At 42.5% G+C, this 18622-nt stretch overlaps 1 protein-coding gene across 1 annotated transcript in view; it reads left to right on the top strand.

Moving 5' to 3' along the window:
- Positions 1-16171, top strand: part of LOC124857913 (E3 ubiquitin-protein ligase HECW1) — a 210636-nt gene extending 194465 nt beyond the window's left edge. Inside the window, exons 30-34 of the mRNA XM_047349491.1 lie at positions 11105-11252; positions 11567-11693; positions 11790-11838; positions 13579-13758; positions 14747-16171. Coding sequence (XP_047205447.1) covers positions 11105-11252; positions 11567-11693; positions 11790-11838; positions 13579-13758; positions 14747-15116 — 874 coding nt within the window. The 3' untranslated portion in view covers positions 15117-16171. The remainder of the gene's footprint in view (positions 1-11104; positions 11253-11566; positions 11694-11789; positions 11839-13578; positions 13759-14746) is intronic.
- Positions 16172-18622: the final 2451 nt, after the last annotated feature.

The following is an 18622-nucleotide window of genomic DNA, read 5'->3' as shown; positions in this document are numbered from 1 at the left end:
ATCAAATATGAGGCATGAAGGCCAAATCCAATATGACATTTGAACAGAGAGAAGGACACAAAGAGACACAGGAAGTTAGTAAGAATGAAGCATAAAAGCACATACACACACACACACAGGTCAAAGCGTTTCCAACAGGGGACCTAAAAAATGTCTCCTGTTTGCTTTGGAGTCAACTCTTTGTGAGTGTGTAAGGATGCCAAAGTCCACTGTTGGATAGGTAAGAACACACACACACACGCGCGCGTCTTTGAATTGACTTTCATTAACCTTTCATTTATTTCTATGGCCTAACCCGAAACCTAACCATTACCAGTGCATACCTAACATGTGTGAAGTCAGGAAAAGGTATGTGTCTCACGTGAGGAGAAATTAACTCAGTAGGACCTGGTGGAATCATCAGAAATAGACACTGCTTCTGACTTTCGTTTAGACAAGACTTTTCCCTGCTGCTTAAGTGCTTTTTGTTTTTTACAAAAACAAGACCAAGAATAAAACCAATGTACACATACGTGTTCTTGTTGCTAAGATGCAGCAAGGAAAGTAACTGAGCAGAGTATTAAAGGCAAAGACCTCATGGATAATAAAATTACTTTGCTGTCACTGTGGACATTTTGCCTTCAGTAAGCAGATCAGTGTCTTTTCATACTCTGTTGGCAGCAGATGCCAAACTCTTAATTATTACTGCCAGGGGTTAGTTAATCCACTTTTTAACCCAGGCAAAATTTTGTGGGCTGCTTGTGGTGAGTAAATCTGTGATCAGGGGAAATTTAAATGACCTTTCCGTTCATGTGGTCTTCAGAGGAGTCACATATAAGTTGCGCCATATGTGCAAATGGGCCATCAGCAGTTTTACTGCAGTGCTGATTTAAAGGTTAAACGTCTGTGTGGTGATGCTGAGATTTAAAAAGTCCTACATTATTAACTGTCAGTGCCCTCACTCATATAGTGTCTGTTAAGCTACAAGTATCTGTGCTGTTATAGAAACATCAGCTGACAGCCCACTAAGGTAACTCTCTCTGGATCCAACATGACGCATGTTAACACACATGTTAAGTCTGAACTGGTCTTCAACCATAAGTTGATATGTGTATATTCTTCACGTTGCCCAATAAGACCGTGAAATCAAATCTGTTCTCCTTTTTACAGTTAATATAGAGATGTGTCATCCGGTTATTTTTAGCTCTACTAGCTCTGATTGGTGATTGGACAGAAGCTCAAGCATCTGATCTTTTTCTATCAGGTCACACAGCATATATGCTACCAGGACATGGTAACCACAACAGTCTTCAGTGTGTAAGTTATTACTTCAAGAAGACTTGGTTAGCTATTTTCTGTATCAGTGAGGTGTTTAAAAAGTCAGAGGAAGCATTGAGGTGCATTTCAACATAAATGGGTGTATTTGACTGTTTGAAATTTGATTTATATAAAAAGAAGCCATCTGACACAGGACATGAATTATTTTGTGTGGTTGGGATGTTTTGGTGAATTAGTGGAGGAGTTGAACTGGAGCAGCTTGAGCAGATACCAGGGAGACTGAATGTATTACAGAAAAGGTTAATCTGTTTCAACCTCTCTGTCATGGATCATGCTGAATGTGGTAGTGTTGATAGGGAATAGACATAGTGAGTATTGTTAACTGCTCTAATCATGTTATTTACTGATACAAGGTGCTAAAGAGTAAAAAATGTAAACTGTAAATTATTTGGCTTTAAATTAGTTACGTTTCTAACCTAAAGAATGACTTCACATTGCAGAAAGCCTCTGCTAATTCTGTTATTTTGGTTTTCAAAGAGAAATCGGCTGGTTAGAGCTTCACAATAACAACAAAAAGATCAGAAATAACACTTTTAATTGGTTCATGTTTTGATTACTAATGCTTTATTTTCTTTAATAAAATACTGTATGTTTTATACTTACTGTTAATTACTTGGTGTGACAAGGTCCTCATTGTGAGGCTTTTCCTGAATGAAATTTATACTTGGTTCTAAAACCTGTTTAAGAGATATCTCTGCAGGGTTGCACCACAATTAGGAGTTTAATTTGTCCATTCACCACAAACATCTCTTAAAATCAGGGAGACATCTCTCAAAAGAAAATAATACAATATAAAAGGGCTGGCTCTAGGGATGTGGAATGTCACCTCGCTGGGGGGGAAGGAGCCTGAGCTTGTGCGGGAGGTCGAGAGATATCGACTAGAAATAGTCGGGCTCGCCTCCAAGCACAGCGTGGGCTCTGGAACCCATCTCCTTGAGAGGGGTTGGACTCTCTTCTACTCTGGAGTGGCCCACGGAGAGAGGCGGCGGGCTGGTGTGGGTTTGCTTGTTGCCCCCCAGCTCAGCCGTCTCGTGTTGGGGTTTACCCCAGTGGATGAGAGGGTCGTATCCCTGCGCCTTTGGGTTGGGGAGAGGTCTCTGACTATCATTTCAGCCTACGGGCCGAGTGGTATTGCAGAGTACCCGGCCTTCTTGGCGTCCCTGTCTGGGGTGCTGGATAGTGCCCCTCCCGGGGACTCCATTATTCTGCTGGGGGACTTCAACGCCCACGTGGGGAACGACAGTGACACCTGGAGAGGCGTGATCGGGAGGAATGACCTCCCCAATCTGAATCCGAGTGGTGTTTTGTTATTGGACTTCTGTGCTAGTCACGGATTGTCCATAACGAACACCATGTTCAAACATAAGGGTGTCCATCAGTGCACTTGGCACCAGGACACCCTAGGCAGGAGATTGATGATCGACTTTGTTGTCGTATCATCAGACCTTCGGCCGCATGTTTTGGACACTCGGGTGAAGAGAGGGGCTGAGCTGTCCGCTGATCACCGCCTGGTGGTGAGTTGGATCCGCTGGAGGAGGAGAAAGTCAGACAGACTTGGCAGGCCCAAGCGCATAGTGAGGGTCTGCTGGGAACGCCTGGCGGAGCCCTCGGCCAGGGATGTATTCAACTCCCACCTCCGGGAGAGCTTCGACCAGATCCCGGGGGATGTTGGAGACATAGAGTCCGAGTGGACCACGTTCTCCGCATCTATTGTCGATGCTGCTGCCCATAGCCGCGGCCGTAAGGTCTGCGGTGCCTGTCGCGGCGGCAATCCCAGAACCCGGTGGTGGACACCGGCAGTAAGGGATGCTGTCAAGCTGAGGAAGGAGTCCTATCGGCTGTGGTTGGCTTGTGGGACTCCTCAGGTGGCTGATGGGTACCGTGAGGCCAAACGTGCTGCGGCCCGGGCTGTGGCAGAGGCAAAAACTCGGGCCTGGGAGGTTTTCGGTGAAGCCATGGAGAAGGACTACCGGTTGGCCTCGAAGCGATTCTGGCAAACTGTCCGGCGCCTCAGGAGAGGGAAGCAGTGCTTCGCCAACACTGTTTATAGTGGGGGCGGGAGACTGCTGACCTCGACTGAGGACATTATCGGGTGGTGGAAGGAGTACTTCGAGGATCTCCTCAATCCTGACATCACGCATTCCGTGGTGGAAACAGAGGCTGGGGACTCGGGGTTGGACTCTTTCATCACCCAGGCTGAAGTCACCGAGGTGGTTAAAAAGCTCCGCGGTGGCAAGGCTTTGGGGGTGGATGAGATCCGCCCTGAGTACCTCAAGTCTCTGGATGTTGTAGGACTGTCATGGTTGACACGCCTCTTCAACATTGCGTGGCGGACGGGGACAGTGCCTCTGGACTGGCAGACTGGGGTGGTGGTCCCCCTTCATAAGAAGGGGGACCACCACCCTGGACCGGAGGGTGTGTTCCAACTACAGGGGGATCACACTCCTCAGCCTCCCTGGTAAGGCCTACGCCAGGGTATTGGAGAGGAGAGTCCGACCGATAGTCGAACCTCGGCTTCAGGAGGAGCAGTGTGGTTTTCGTCCCGGCCGTGGAACACTGGACCAGCTCTATACCCCATAACTTTTATGGACAGGATTTCTAGACGCAGCCAAGGGCCGGAGGGGGTCTGGTTTGGGGACCAGTGGATTTTGTCTCTTCTTTTTGCAGATGACGTGGTCCTGCTGGCCCCCTCTAGCCAAGACCTACAGCATGCGCTGTGGCGGTTCGCAGCCAATGTGTGAAGCGGCTAGGATGAGGATCAGCTCCTCCAAGTTCGAGGCCATGGTACTCGACCGGAAAAGGGTGGCTTGTCCTCTTCAGGTTGGAGGGGAGTTCCTGCCTCAAGTGGAGGAGTTTAAGTATCTCGGGGTCTTGTTCACGAGTGAGGGAAGAATGGAGCGGGAGATCGACAGACGGATCGGTGCGGCTGCCACGGTAATGGGGGCGCTGTGCCGGTCCATTGTGGTGAAGAAAGAGCTGAGCCGAAAAGCAAAGCTCTCAATTTACCGGTCGGTCTACGTTTCTACCCTCACCTACCTCCTATGGCCATGAACTTTGGGTCATGACCAAAGAACGAGATCCCGGATACAAGCGGCTGAAATGAGCTTCCTCCGTAGGGTGGCCGGGCACTCCCTTAGAGATAGGGTGAGGAGCTCGGCCATCCGGGAGGGGCTCGGAGTAGAGCCGCTGCTCCTCCACATCGAGAGGAGCCAGTTGAAGTGGCTCGGGCATCTATACCGGATGCCTCCTGGGCGCCTTCCTCGGGAGGTGTTCCAGGCACGTCCCACCGGGAGGAGGCCCAGGGGACGGCCCGGACATGCTGGAGGGACTATGTCTCTCGGCTGGCCTGGGAACGCCTTGGGCTCCCCCTGGAGGAACTGGAGGAGGTGTCTGGGGAGAGGGACATCTGGGCGTCTCTGCTGAGTCTGCTGCCCCCGCGACCCGGTCCCGGATAAGCGGAAGACGACTAGTACGAGTACGAGTACAATATAAAAGGTTTATCATTTTGAAGCAAATCATTTATTTCTGTATTTATATTGTATAAAAAGATTTAGACCCTTCATTACAGCAATCAGACCCTTATAATTTCTGACCAGCGTTTTGCATGTTTCACTTTCTATTTTGACAGTTTCTCTTTGGTGATGCTCCAAGTCTGTGAGGCTGGAATGCCTCCTTGCCTTCACCCTAATCTTTAGTGTCTTCCACAGATTTAATATCCGATTCAAGTCCAGACTGTGGCTTGGGCTCTTCAAATGTTATTTACTACAGTCAGGAGAACCATGTTGGTAAAATTAAAAGATCACTTTAAATCTAAATATAACAGGAGTATGAATCATTTTGGAATTACCTGTGTTTCATAGTTTTCTTCATTGTATGCAAACAACCACAGCTTTGAGATAATGGCAAACTGTGAAGTTGTAGGTCAGGTCAATTAGACCCTAAGTACAGATTGCTTAGGGTCACGTGTAAATAAAGGGGTAACTGTGAGTTGAATTAGCAAATGGAGTATAAACATGGAAAGTTTTTCACACTTCCGAAGATTTTGTAAACTGCCAAAAGACTGCAGATGGGAATTAACTCATGCAATAATCTGGTACAGTGCATTTATGTTTGAGCTGTACATTGTCCCTGTTAAATAAAGGTTGTTTCTTATTTTATTTTCAGGGTAATGTAGTAACTTTGGTATCTTACCTAAAGATTTATTTTGTTTTGCCTGTTAAATATTTGACTTTGACAACTCCTAATTTAAAGTCTTTCCAAACTGATGTAGTGTGTTGAGTATCTGCAATAATCGAAGACAGACAAATGGAGCCACTTATCCATATTCCATGAATGTAAGGGACACATGGCAGTTGGGGAAAGCCTTACACACAGTGCTGTCCAGGAAATGGCTCCAGCTTTAGTGTGAGGTTTGCTTTCTACAATTATAATGTCTTTATTAAAATCATCAAAACCTCACCAGAGTACCCATCTGAATCTAAGTGGTTTTCTGTGTCAGACTGGATTAGTTACTGTTTGATCATGTGTGGAACAAACCTTCATTCCAACCATTTTCTGCACGTGTGTGGAGCAGCCACATGGATAGCTCTGTGTGTTTTTGTGTGTGTGTGGTTTGACGACACAGATTAGCAGCCAATCACATTTCTGTAGCTGACCTACTTTAATGATTAATAATTCTCCTCTTTTGCTGTGTTTGGTTTTCTGCCCCCCTGCTTTCACACACTGTCACTGTGGTCTCCAACAATGATACTGTGATACCCCAGTAGAACCATGGTTCTACTGAGGTATCATCCATATAAAGATTTTCACATGATTCTTAATTCAGAACCATCTTTCTATCAATCCAGTGAGGTTTTGTGCCAAAGGTCTCTGTGTAAATACGCCTTCAGTTAGTCAATACATTCTAACTGGTTGTATACCATGTTATATTTGCCTGGAGTCATCACTGCTCATTGCAGACATTTTTAAAGGAGCCTGGACTTTATTTGTAGTGAACTTGATGGATTACCTGACGACATGACAGCACATCATCTTTTATTATGCTAGCTTCTGGTTGCTGTTAGCCTCTTATTGACATATTTGACATTGTTTATTAGACTGCACCAGGTTTTAGAACGCACAAATGATATGACGTATTATTGGCTGTCCATAGATCTCCCTCTCATTGTTTCCTGCTGGTGTAGATCCCTGAAACTTGAAACTCTTTCCCATTGCTGAATAATTGCAAGAAGATGGGTCTTCAAGGTTCTGCATGTCATCATTAGCAGCTTTTTTTGCATAACTTTTATGTGAAGTGCTTTATAAATTATGTTCATTTATTCATTATATTTTGTAGTACTAACAATAATACTTTCTGGGTGAGTGGTGAATGTATTCTTAGTCTCATAGCATGCACTAGACTTTGCCATCTGTACATTAAGTTTTAAATGAATGGTTGCAGCCCTGCAGCCCAGACTGTTTCATAAAGAATCTCTGAAAGACTCTGCTCAAAGTTAGAACTGAAACTCAAACTTGAAGGTTTTTTTGTAATGCCAAAAAAGTATGTTGTATGTATTGTCCGAAGGTGCTACACTCTCCAGCGTTTTTATCAGGTACACCTTGCTAGTGCAGAGCTGACCCGGTTTTAGCCTTTGGAACCGCTTTCATTCTTCATGGCGTAGATTCAGCAAGGTGTCGGAAACATTCCTGAGAGATTTTGGTCCTTATTATATCCCAAAGATGCCTCACTAGGTTAAGATCTGGTGACTACAAAGGTTAGTGGTCAACAGTTAACTTGTTTGTGATGTTCATGAAACCAGTTTGAGAGGGTGTGCTGTTACTGTTTGCCATTAACAACTGGAAATAGGCACCAGTCCCCTCTGTGACTATACAACGTTAAGCAGATACACAAAATAGATGGAGGGATGTTTATCCACCTACTAGTTTTTAGTTTTTAGAGCAGAAGTCCAAACTTTCAGTTGATCTTTGAGCTGCTTGTCATTTTACCTTTTTAATACAGGGCTCATTAATCTGGAAAATCCACAAACCATCACAAGATTTTTAGGCTTTTGCAAGATGTTTCTCTTGAATTACATTTTTATCCCGTTCATGGCTATATTCTCATCAAAAATATGAGTTACGCCACTCCTTTAGGAGGCAAGCAACTTCACATATGGATTGTATCAGAATGTTTCTTTATAGAGCCACACATGGCAGCACTGGTCTTTTCTTCATCAGACAAGTAGGTTTCTGGTCGTCCCAACTAATTAGGAGGAGGAATCATCAGTAAATAAAATTGTGTCTGTTCTGCTGTCCATTTCCACACCTTTCACAGAATTTCAGTTTGTTGTTTATGTTTATATTTATATTGGAGAGAAGTTGCCTCTTTGTCTCCCTTCCTGGCACAAGGCTGATGTCTCAGTGTTTGTTGTAGAGTCACTCGAGCTCAGCTGTTGCCATTGTTGAACAAGTTCTAGACCGGTGGAAGTACGATTCTATTGTACTGTACTGTACTGTGCTCATCTTGGAGCTTCGTGGATGGTCTGAAGCCTTCTTTAGTGTGGTTTAATATCTCACCTTGAAGTTCTTGGTGGTCCAGAAATATGATCTATCAGCTAGAACATTCTTAGCTGCAGTGTTCTTACACGTGAGGCCATTATGTGGAACACTGATGGTGGCTGCACACTTTCCTTGAAAGGTAAACATTGTTAACACAAGAAGCCAATTATCTGAGCTTATCTGCTCCTCTTTAGAGGTTTTTATGTGTGACATGGTATATTTTCCTGCTTTAATTGTCCATCAAAAGATGGTTACACTGTGGTCATGAAGGGATTTACATTGTCAGCAACATTACTCAGGTGCTTGATTGGACCTTAGGGCTAAAGTGTGCTAAGAAAGTGAGCCCCACACCATTACACCACCAGCAGCAGCCAGAACTGTTGATACCAGGTAGGATGGATTTTTGCTTACATGCAGTTTATAGCTAATTCTGACCTGACCCTCTTAATGTTGCAGCTAAAACTAAGAAGGGGCCTGGCATGGACTGCGATCAGAGATGGTACGATAGGTTAGTAATATCAAATCACACTCGTAATCACAATATCAAAGGACTGCTTGGATGCAACAAGTGAGTTATACAACTTATATTTCAGGTCTCATGCAATACAACTTTGCATGTCACTTGTATGTTTGGCCTCTTAGATGGACTTTTACTGTTCTACTGATATACAGGGGTTGGACAATGAAACTGAAACACCTGTCATTTTAGTGTGGGAGGTTTCATGGCTAAATTGGACCAGCCTGGTAGCCAGTCTTCATTGATTGCACATTGCACCAATAAGAGCAGAGTGTGAAGGTTCAATTAGCAGGGTAAGAGCACAGTTTTGCTGAAAATATTGAAATGGACACAGCATTATGGGTGACATACCAGAGTTCAAATGAGGACAAATTGTTGGTGCACATCTTGCTGGCGCATCTGTGACCAAGACAGCAAGTCTTTGTGATGTATCAAGAGCCACGGTATCCAGGGTAATATCAGCATACCACCAAGAAGGACGAACGATTAACTGTGGACACAAGAGGATTTGTGTTGACAAGCAATTAAACAGGTTTACCTAACAAAATATCCAGTAAGAGTAGAATTTGGAGCAAGTCCAAATAACATTTCTTGTAAAACGGAAATATGGAAGTACTGCATGTTTTATTAAATGAGAAATGTGGGAGAAACCCAAATAGGGAAAGTTTTGTTTTTTATTAGTGAAGTCCAAAGTATTTTAATTAGAATATTTGAGGGAAGAATGTAGCACAGGCTATAGCTAAGCTTCATTCTAATATCCTGTTCCACTGACTGCTATTTTTTTCTGACTTTGTTATGGTTTTTTAACCCTGCCAGTGGTTTTAAAGGCGTTTTGCTTCTCACCTTCATATTCCAACAATGGAGCTACTCACCCCTCCTTGTGCTCGTTACTCTATCCACCTTCCTCACAAGCTTCCTTAGGGGACACGTAGTATGTTCCTGGCAGCTTTCCAGAATGTTATTAGGAAAAGGTTTTATCACAGATCAGAGAAAATTAAGTCCAAAAGGGTGGTGGTCCAAGTGTTTTTGATCGGTCCTAAAACCTTTATTTTAACTAGCATTTTTTTTTGCGTTGGCCTGGAAGGAAAGTGACCTGACAACTGTACAAATGGCCTCATTCAAGTCAAGCCCATAATTAGTTTGCTATATTTGATGGTGCTTTGCTATTTCTGCCACCACCTCAAGCAAATCAGAACCCATACTGAGGCTAGAGAGAGTTTAATTTCTTACAGGAGATACCACAAGAATTGGCCTTAGGACTGGTTTTATGTTCATTTTCGGGAGGTTGTGTCTGCAATGGGAAACAAAGATTGCCATTGGGTTTTTCTGTGGCTGTTTTGGTTTCCTTCCACAGTCAGAAGCAAAACTATAAATTACAGATGGTCTTTCTGTGTGAGTCCTGCCTGCAGCCAGTTCAAGGTTCACACTGGAGAATAAAATGGTAAGCGAGAACAAGGAAAAACACTCCCAATTTCCCAGCAAGGGTATTCATCTGTTCTATAAACAGCTTAATTAGGCAAATACAAATGAGTCATTATTTAAACAGACCAACTCTTTATATATTTAATAAAAACCTAGGTGAAATGCACCTCCACCGAACTGTCAACTAATTTAGACAGTTTACTAGTGAGGAAACCAATGAGTGACTGCACCTGTTTTGTTTATAATGGACAATGAATACTTACACCATTTCTATGTAACACCTAAAATTTCTTGCAAAATGAATCACCTTTAGAAATTCTTCACATTTTGGCTGATTTCAACCAAAAATGTCCATGCTGCACAATATATTGCAAATTTACTATTATCACAATATCACTGTTCACAATATGCATATCACAAAGAACCGCCTCGAGTGCAATAAGGATTAGCTTAAACCTAAAGAGGAAAGACATTTTTTTTTTTTTTGCTTATTTATCACAAGCCATTTCATTATTGTGATGGCTTCTATTTATCCTGCAGCCCCGCTGTACAGCATAATGTCTTCAGATATAACACTTCAGACATAACACTTCAGATATAAATGGGGTTTTCCATGCACCAGGACAGTGTTAATATGTTGTCACATTTCATTTTCTCTCAACTTTTTAACTTTTATTTCTCAAACAAACAAAAATTCACAATTTTTTCCCCACATTGATATAACAGCAATATGACTGCTGTCGTTTCTAGTACTAAATGAAATGAAGCTGTCTTGGATTTTTGGATAATGCTTTCTGGAATCTTTAAATCATAGGTCTAAATCATAGATGTAATGTTGACTCATGAGGTCTACATGCAGCTTCAACATTGAAAGCAGGTGTGTGGCACAGTGTGATGTTCCATATTGTCCTGCTGGAAGGTGAACCTCTAACAGGTTGTCACACAGGGTTGTTCTGTATTTAGCTTTATCCATCTTTCCATCATCTGACCAGCTTTCCTCTTCCTGCTGAAGTAAAGTTTTCCCAAAGCATGATGCTGCCACCACCATGTTTTATCATGGGGATGGTATGTAAAAGGGGATGTGCAGTGCTAGTTTCGCCACATTTTGTGTTTTGTATGAAGGCCAAAAAGTGTAATTCTGATCCTCTTCATGGCCTTCACAGAAGATTTATACTCAGATTAAATTACACACAGGACTCTACTTAGAAGTTTGGTTCAAACTTCCTCCACAATGTGCTGTTGTGTTTTATTTTTAACTAATTTTCTATGAGGGTGAAAAGGTTTTTACATCATCTTTGTATTTGCTTGCAGTGCTGCTGGAGGAGAGATCTTCAACCAGTGTGTGTCAGATCGAGATGACGAGGCCTTCATGGAGGAGGATGTGAAGAGGCTTATGAGACAAATCTTAGAGGGGGTCTCCTTCTTCCATCAGAACAACATTGTCCACCTTGACCTGAAAGTCAGTAGAGTTAAACAACATGTATTTTCTGTTGGGGAGTTAGTTCAGGGAGGACAGAGTTAAAGTATATCAGTTAGAGATCAAATCACTTTGGTGCTTATGTGGTTTATGAGTGTGAAAGCTTCCATCCCACTGTGGCAGAATGTCATCACTGGCTGATGGAACAATGTCTGAGTCACTTCACTTACACTTCAAACTGGGTCCTGTTTTATTTGGACTGAACAAACATGTCTTAAACCTTTGCTGTGGATGGAGAAAAGATGTGACACTTGATTCCTTCCAGGTTAACACCAGTGTTTCCTGTGTCCTGTCAGCCTCAGAACATCCTGCTGACCAGCAATTCTCCCGTGGGCGATATAAAGATTGTGGACTTTGGGCTTTCCAGGAGGGTCAGCACCCACCATGAACTTAGGGAGATCATGGGAACCCCAGAGTATGTTGGTGAGTCGCCTTTTAGGTTGATTTCTACTGCCTGACAATATTAGTACAGATTTGGTTCTGAATGATACAGCTCTATGTCTCTGGTTTCCCATTCAGCTCCTGAGATTCTCAACTATGAGCCTATAAGCACTGCAACAGATATGTGGTAAGAACATGCTCTAGTTTCCAGCTACAAGTACTGATGCACATTTTCTACAAGTACTGCGTTTGATTAAAAAGGTTCTTCATTTTCTAAGCCCCATTTTCCATCTTTGACAAGATATCTTTATCTGGGGCAAGTTAAAATCAAGGCTGCTTCCTCTGTGTGTCCATTGAGCTTTAACAGCCCGAGTACAGTAGGAAAACGTTAAAACCAAGTCCTTTTTTTCCTCACACTGATATAATAAAGGGACCTGTTATAAATGGAGAGGTAGTTGAGTGCTGCAATCCCATCCTGCTTTAGCATCTTTTCCAAGCAATACATAAGGGAGTGGTGGCCTAGTGGTTAGAGAGCAGGGTCCTGCAGAGGCCCCAAGACCCTGGTTTGAATCCCACAGCCTGTCACTCTGGCTTCCTGAGCAAGACCCTTAGCCCCTGAATGCTCCCTACTGCTCCCTAAGGGATGGGTTAAAGCAGAGGATAATTTTTCAATTGTGAGATTGATCAAGTCTAAATTAAATTATTATTATTATCGCATTTAATTTTCATCAAAAAACAGACAACAAAGTCTCTAGAGCGTCTACAAAGTCGGTTTAATTAGAAACTTTAAAGCTGTGTTGGGGCAAATCAAAAGGATATTTTTGTCCGCTTCATGAAACCACCTGACAACCCAAGAAGTGTCTGAGACATCGAACCTCAGCATAGTAGTAAATGTCACTATATAATGCCATATATAATGTATAATATTTCCAGCATGCCTCACAAGAATGTCCCGTTTCCTTTAGAAGGCTTGTTTAACCTCTGAATGAGTTTAGCATGTTGATCCATAGCAAGTTGTTTGTTTTGCTGTACAGCTGAAGGTGAAACGCTGTCACATATTTACAGTTATGTTAAAAATAGGAAACCTTCTGAAAGCCTGAGTGGGTTTCTAGCCAATTTGTACACATGGGCATTTAATACCAGTTTTAAACAGAAGAAAAGATCTTTAATACATTTCTATAAAATATAATTAAAAAATAATCTATTTCTGGTGAGGGATTACTTGGGACACCCCAAATGCATTCCCACTTTTTTACTCAGCATTTTGTACGAGGTTTGTCCTTTTACAACCTTTTACAGACATGTATATTTGTGTGCTCCTGACTGTTGAAATGAGAGCGAAAACCAAGGTATGATCCAGGGAGCTGCAGTGTATGACTGCAGCAGCTTATGAGTATGGTGAGGGATTCAAAGTGATCTCAAAAGAATTTTAAATGAGCTATTTCACCCTATGGAAAATAGGATACCAGTGGAGGACATTGAAAACAGCAGAACAACTGCTGACATGTCCAGATTTGGTCATTCAAGCAAGTTCTCTCTGAAGGTCAACCGCAGAACACTTCATGACAAGACCTACAGCAAGCATCCACTACTGTTCATATGAGCGTGCAGTGCATGCCTGTACAATCAGAAGGAGACAGGGAAATGTGTAACTTTGATAGGTGTGCAAAGAGTCTGCTTTAACTTTCTGAGAAAAATAAGAAGGCCCGATGAAAGTATTCCAGAAAGAACACACGAAAAGACCAGGAGTAATGTTCTTTGGACATTTGCGTCTAAAATGTAATTATCTGGACACCAATGGAGAAGATGTGTTTTAACATAAACCAAATACAACAATCCAGGAAAAGAACATTCTACCAGCTGTGAATCGCAGGAAGTGTCATGGTGGAATGATCATGGAGTACCTTAAATTTTTTCCTCTGTTCAGGAGTATTGGAGTTCTTGCCTACGTGATGCTAACAGGGATCTCTCCATTCCTGGGCAACAACAAACAGGAGACGTTTCTTAACATCTCTCAGCTGAATGTAAGCTATGGTGTGGAGGAGCTGCAGCAGTTGGACCAGGCCTCCCTGTCCTTCATCCAAATGCTGCTCCGCAAACAGCCACAGTGAGTTCTGTCCCATTTGGATTCCATGCATTGCTGTGTTTATAGTACTGCAACTTGTCCTTATTTTGTCCTGTTACAACCACAAACGCATTTTATTAGGATTTTATGTGACACACAACACAAAGTAATGCAAAACTGGGAATTCGAAGAAAAATTATCTTGGTTTTCATATTTACATGCATCCTTCCCTAGCAGCTCTTCTGAGGAATGTTAGCCAGCTTTGCAGGTGTGGATGCACAAATAATTGACCATTCCACTAGCTCCGGTGAATGTCTAGGCCTGTTGTCCTGTTGGAAGGTGAACCTCTGCTCCAGGATTGTTCTGTATTTAGCTCCATCTGTCTTCCCATCAACTCTGATCAGATGCCCAGTTCCAAATGGAATAAAAAGCATTCCCACTGTAATGCCACCGCCACCTTGTTTCACGATAGGGATTGTTTGTTTAGCAAGATGTCCAATGTCAGATTTCAAGAGTGTTTGACTCATAATTGTCTTGTTGATAGATTCTTCTACCTAAGCTGTCAGTCTCTGCAGCTCCTCCAAAGTTACCTTGAGCCTCTTCGCCGCTTCTCTGTTTAATGCTTAGGTGGACGGCCATGTCTCTGCCATTTTTTTAGTTGTTACGGTCTTTCCTTTTCCCTCTCAGGAAGATGTTTAAACATTATTACTATGTTCTAACCCAACCCTACATTAAACATCTCCACATCTTTCTCCCTGACCTGTCTTATGTGTTCTTTGGTTTTCATGACACTGTTCACTAATGACCTTAACAAACCTGTGAGGCCTTTACAAAATTCAGATTTTCATTTAAAAAACAATCTAAACTATGCATGAATTTTACAAACATGGGTTGCTCTATCCCATAAAATCCCTTTAAAGTACATTGAATCTGTGGTTGTAACAAGGCAAAATATGAACACGTTATTTTGCTTTGCAACATTTTCCAAGCCCTGCAAGCCAGCATCTGCTTTATGTGCGTTCGTCTTCAGAGAGCGGGCCACAGCGGAGCAGTGCCTTAAACACCCCTGGCTTCAATGGACAGGGCCCCAGGGACTCCTAATGGAGGAGGAAACGCTCCCAGTGCAGGACCCAGAGACATCCAGCACCACCAGCAGTTCCACCTGTAGTCTGGCGCCTGCCAGTAGCACAAGCACAACTGAGGAAGAGGAGGAAGGAGAAGGGTCAGTGACAGAGGAGCTGATCGTCATGGCTGCCTACACCCTGGGTCAGTGCCAGTCATCCAGCTCCACCTCTGAGGAAGCAGCGCTGGCTGCAGAGCAGAAGGCCATCTCCAAACGCTTCAAGTTTGAGGAGCCCTTTAGCACCCTGCAGGAGGTCCCTGGAGAGTTCATCTACTGACCCCCAGTCAGCACACCATGTCATTTCAGTATCTTAAAAAAAACCTTCTTATTTTACAAATATGTATTTAACATATAATCAGATCCATTTCCTCTTATTTAAGCTGTTTGATTTAAAGTGATTTTTTTTATGTTCCTTTCCTGATGTTTTTTCTTCCCATAATGCATGAAGGCTCAACTCGCCCCTGAAGGTGCAGGCTCACTGCACCTTCACTCTAATGATCTCAGAGCATCTAGACATGAATGAATCGCTGTGGTTGTGCAGCTCTGTCCTAGTTCTCTATAAACATGAAGCTGTATGAGTCCCAGCTGTTAGCCTGTAGCTAACTCACCTAGCCACAGCTTTCACTACGAAGCTACCAACACACTGATGTGTCCCAGAAAGGGCCAGCAGCATTGTGTTTGTGTAGCAGAGAGCCAGCTTTATGTCTTCATTATGATCCCTCTGCAGAGTGGGAAGCCAGACCCAGTGCAGCTTCTACAGGAACTCAGGCAGCTATCAGTATTGTCTGCGCTTGTCTCTGTCCATTTCTATAAACGCTGTGAAAGCCAACAGGCGCCTATTTGGTGCATGGTTTTATTTTTGCTGTTTGAATTAGACACAAGACAAGACTCTTAATTAAGTTAGATGAAGTACATTTCTGCTGAGCTGTTTGAGCTGAACCTTTGTGGTGCTTTCTTATTGCATTTACTTTTTACCTAGCAGTGGACCCTCAGCCAGTTAGTATATTCTAGAGTCTGTCTCTACAGAAACTCAGCAAGTTACATGTTAATGAAGGACTTTTTACGCCAAGCTTTCTGGATTTCCCTGCGGCTGCCTGTGCTGCCTTTTCTCCTGAGACCAACCATGTGTTATTGGTAATTTATCCTGGATTTGGTGCCATGCTCAGAAACATTTGTCATTTTAGTTCTTGCTGTTTTTTCAGCTCTGTCTATAGTGTCTGGAGTATATAAGAAATGTCTGTTTTTCTCTCTGTTTACTAAAATCTGTTACTATGGGAACATATTTGTACCTGAAATGTCTTGTGTTATAAATAAATAATTTTAAATTGTCAAGAGTTGTGTATATTAGTGAACATCAGAGCAGGTAAACAGGGCAACAAATATGACTGTTCAGCTTTAAGAATGGGCATACTATGCTGCAGAGGGGATGGTAAAATAAATTCTGTTAGTAGTACATCTCTATTTGTTCATTCCAGATCCATTTGACATGATTAGCTGGTAGTTAGTGATTGATTCCTGGTTTGGTGTTTCCATCTATTAGCAATGACCTCAAGTTACCACTAGAGGGCAGGTGCAGTCTATACAGGAACTCATTCTCTAGATGAGAATTTTTCCAACAGCCACTGATCATGTCAACATGTTTTTTGTAAGGCGCATTTTATTAAGAGAATTCCTAAAACATTAGACACCAGTTAGGATAAGAAGATATATAGACGATGGCTGGTTAAACTGTCATGATGAAAACATGTGTATACGCTCCAATCTGAACACATGAGAATTTAAATAGTGATTAGCTGTTTTGTCAGGCTAATGAACTAGACTCAGTTTTACCTATAGGTCTAAGTCCGGCTACGTTCACACTAGGTTCTAACGTTTGTTGGGATGATGTTGCATCTGTTGCCTAAACAGATTTCCATAAAGTGGCAGCGAGGACAACGGGAGGTGATGCATCACAGATTATATCGCACAGCCCAAAAACAAGCTTGTTAGGTTAGCTAAGGAGTAGACATGAAGGTTTATTTAACCCACAAGTATAAGTGCAAATAACCCTAAAAACCCAACCCAATCAGCTCCATAGCAGCATAAAGTCAAAACAGTCCTAGCAGAGATGGGTCACAAATTTTCTAACAGATGGGAAGGAGAATCTGAAAGATAGACATGTTCTCCAGGGTTGGACACCTATGTGTTCACCTACTGGACAGGAGAGCTCATGCTAACATTGGTCAGTTCATCCACTGATACTTTGGTGCAAAGGTGACTAACCTTAAGTTTGGGTAGGCCAGAGTTTTCATTCATTCCGCCTGCTCTGTGTTGTCAAAATGAGGTGAGATCTTTCCATGTAATCCATGCAATATTTATTAACTGCTTGCAGTTAAATCCATAAAAATTAAAGTATCCTTTTATGCAGTCCATGCAAAAATTATTGAAATACACAGTTGAAGCAATAAAGAGTGAAACAAGCATATTCTCACATTCTGGGACTGAGAGACTGGAGAGGCCTGTGTGTTCAGTCACATATTAACTGTCTTATCTTTTACAGAAGTATAAACAAGTGTTATGTGAAATTATGTATAATGATTTTCTATTTTCTACAAGTATTAAATGAAATGAGTAATATTTGATTATCAAGTTAAAAGACTTATGATTGAAATATGATTGAGAACTGATAATTAAAATAAGAAACATTAAGGTTTAGAACTTCTCAATCAGCTATATATGAAAGAGATGATGTTGGTTAGTTGTGTTGCATGAATAAAAAGGATGAAGTTTAAGTAATGGTTTTAAACTGTAAATGAAGTAACCGATGTAACTAAAAGTTTGAGCAGCACCGATGTAAGAATTAAAGCCTCTGTTTAAGAGGAAGTGTAATGTTGAGTGAGACAGGAATAGAGCAGATGTTCAGGAATTGGGGAAGTGAGAGCTGTAGCTTACAGCACAAGGCTGGTGACTGAGGTGGGGGCGCAAGTCAAAGAAGAGGCCAGCAGACAGCTCAGGACTGAGGTGATGATGGCATGTCTGATATGGACACAACTCGGGAAATTCCAGAAAAAAGATCACCGTATGTCATGGGTGACCAATGGGACAGCCATGGCAGCAACCACTGGCCAATGAGCACAAAGAGTTTGGTGGAAATGCTTTATAAAATGGGCAAGAATAGAGGAACTAGTTGGTTGTTTCCTCGCAGAAGACCAGCGAACAAGATTGGATGGAGAGAGACGCTACAGATGAATCAGAGAACCAGAGACACAGCCCAGCTGACTGACTGGATTAAAAAGAAGATCAACCTGTGTGCCCTGGAAGGACTGTGCCTCGAAATTAAGAATCTGAATTCATACATTCAATTATTTGAGTCACCTTATTGTTGGATTTTCATTGGTGGTAAAAAGTCTTGTTGCCTGGTTCTAAGAGATTTTAGGAGGTTTTTATAGGTTGCCTTAGCCAAGCTTGTTAAAACAGTGCCCTTGGGGCTCATGCCTAATCACTAAAATTAACCTAACCCATATACCAAGAGCCAGTTGTAAAATTAGGGAATGAGCAGCCGTTGACAGAAGTGACTGTCGAGGAGTGGATGATTGCTGTGGGCTACTCGGTCGTCCTGACCTCCAGCTGAAGAAGGGCAAGACTTTTGGATGCAGGCTGTGAGAGGTTAGGCGTGTCATTTCCCGACACCAGCTTAAACAGAACTTTCAGTAAACATGCTTAGTAAGATCTTTCAGGTTTAGGGAAGTCCGGACCCATTGGATGGAGAGCTGGATTGAGCAATCCCCTTAGAAATAGGGAAGT

This window comes from Girardinichthys multiradiatus, chromosome 21 (assembly GCF_021462225.1).
Source record: "Girardinichthys multiradiatus isolate DD_20200921_A chromosome 21, DD_fGirMul_XY1, whole genome shotgun sequence".
Lineage (NCBI taxonomy): Eukaryota > Metazoa > Chordata > Actinopteri > Cyprinodontiformes > Goodeidae > Girardinichthys > Girardinichthys multiradiatus.
The sequence above is the reverse complement of the archived record's forward strand: the minus strand, read 5'-3'. Positions and strand labels throughout refer to the sequence as shown.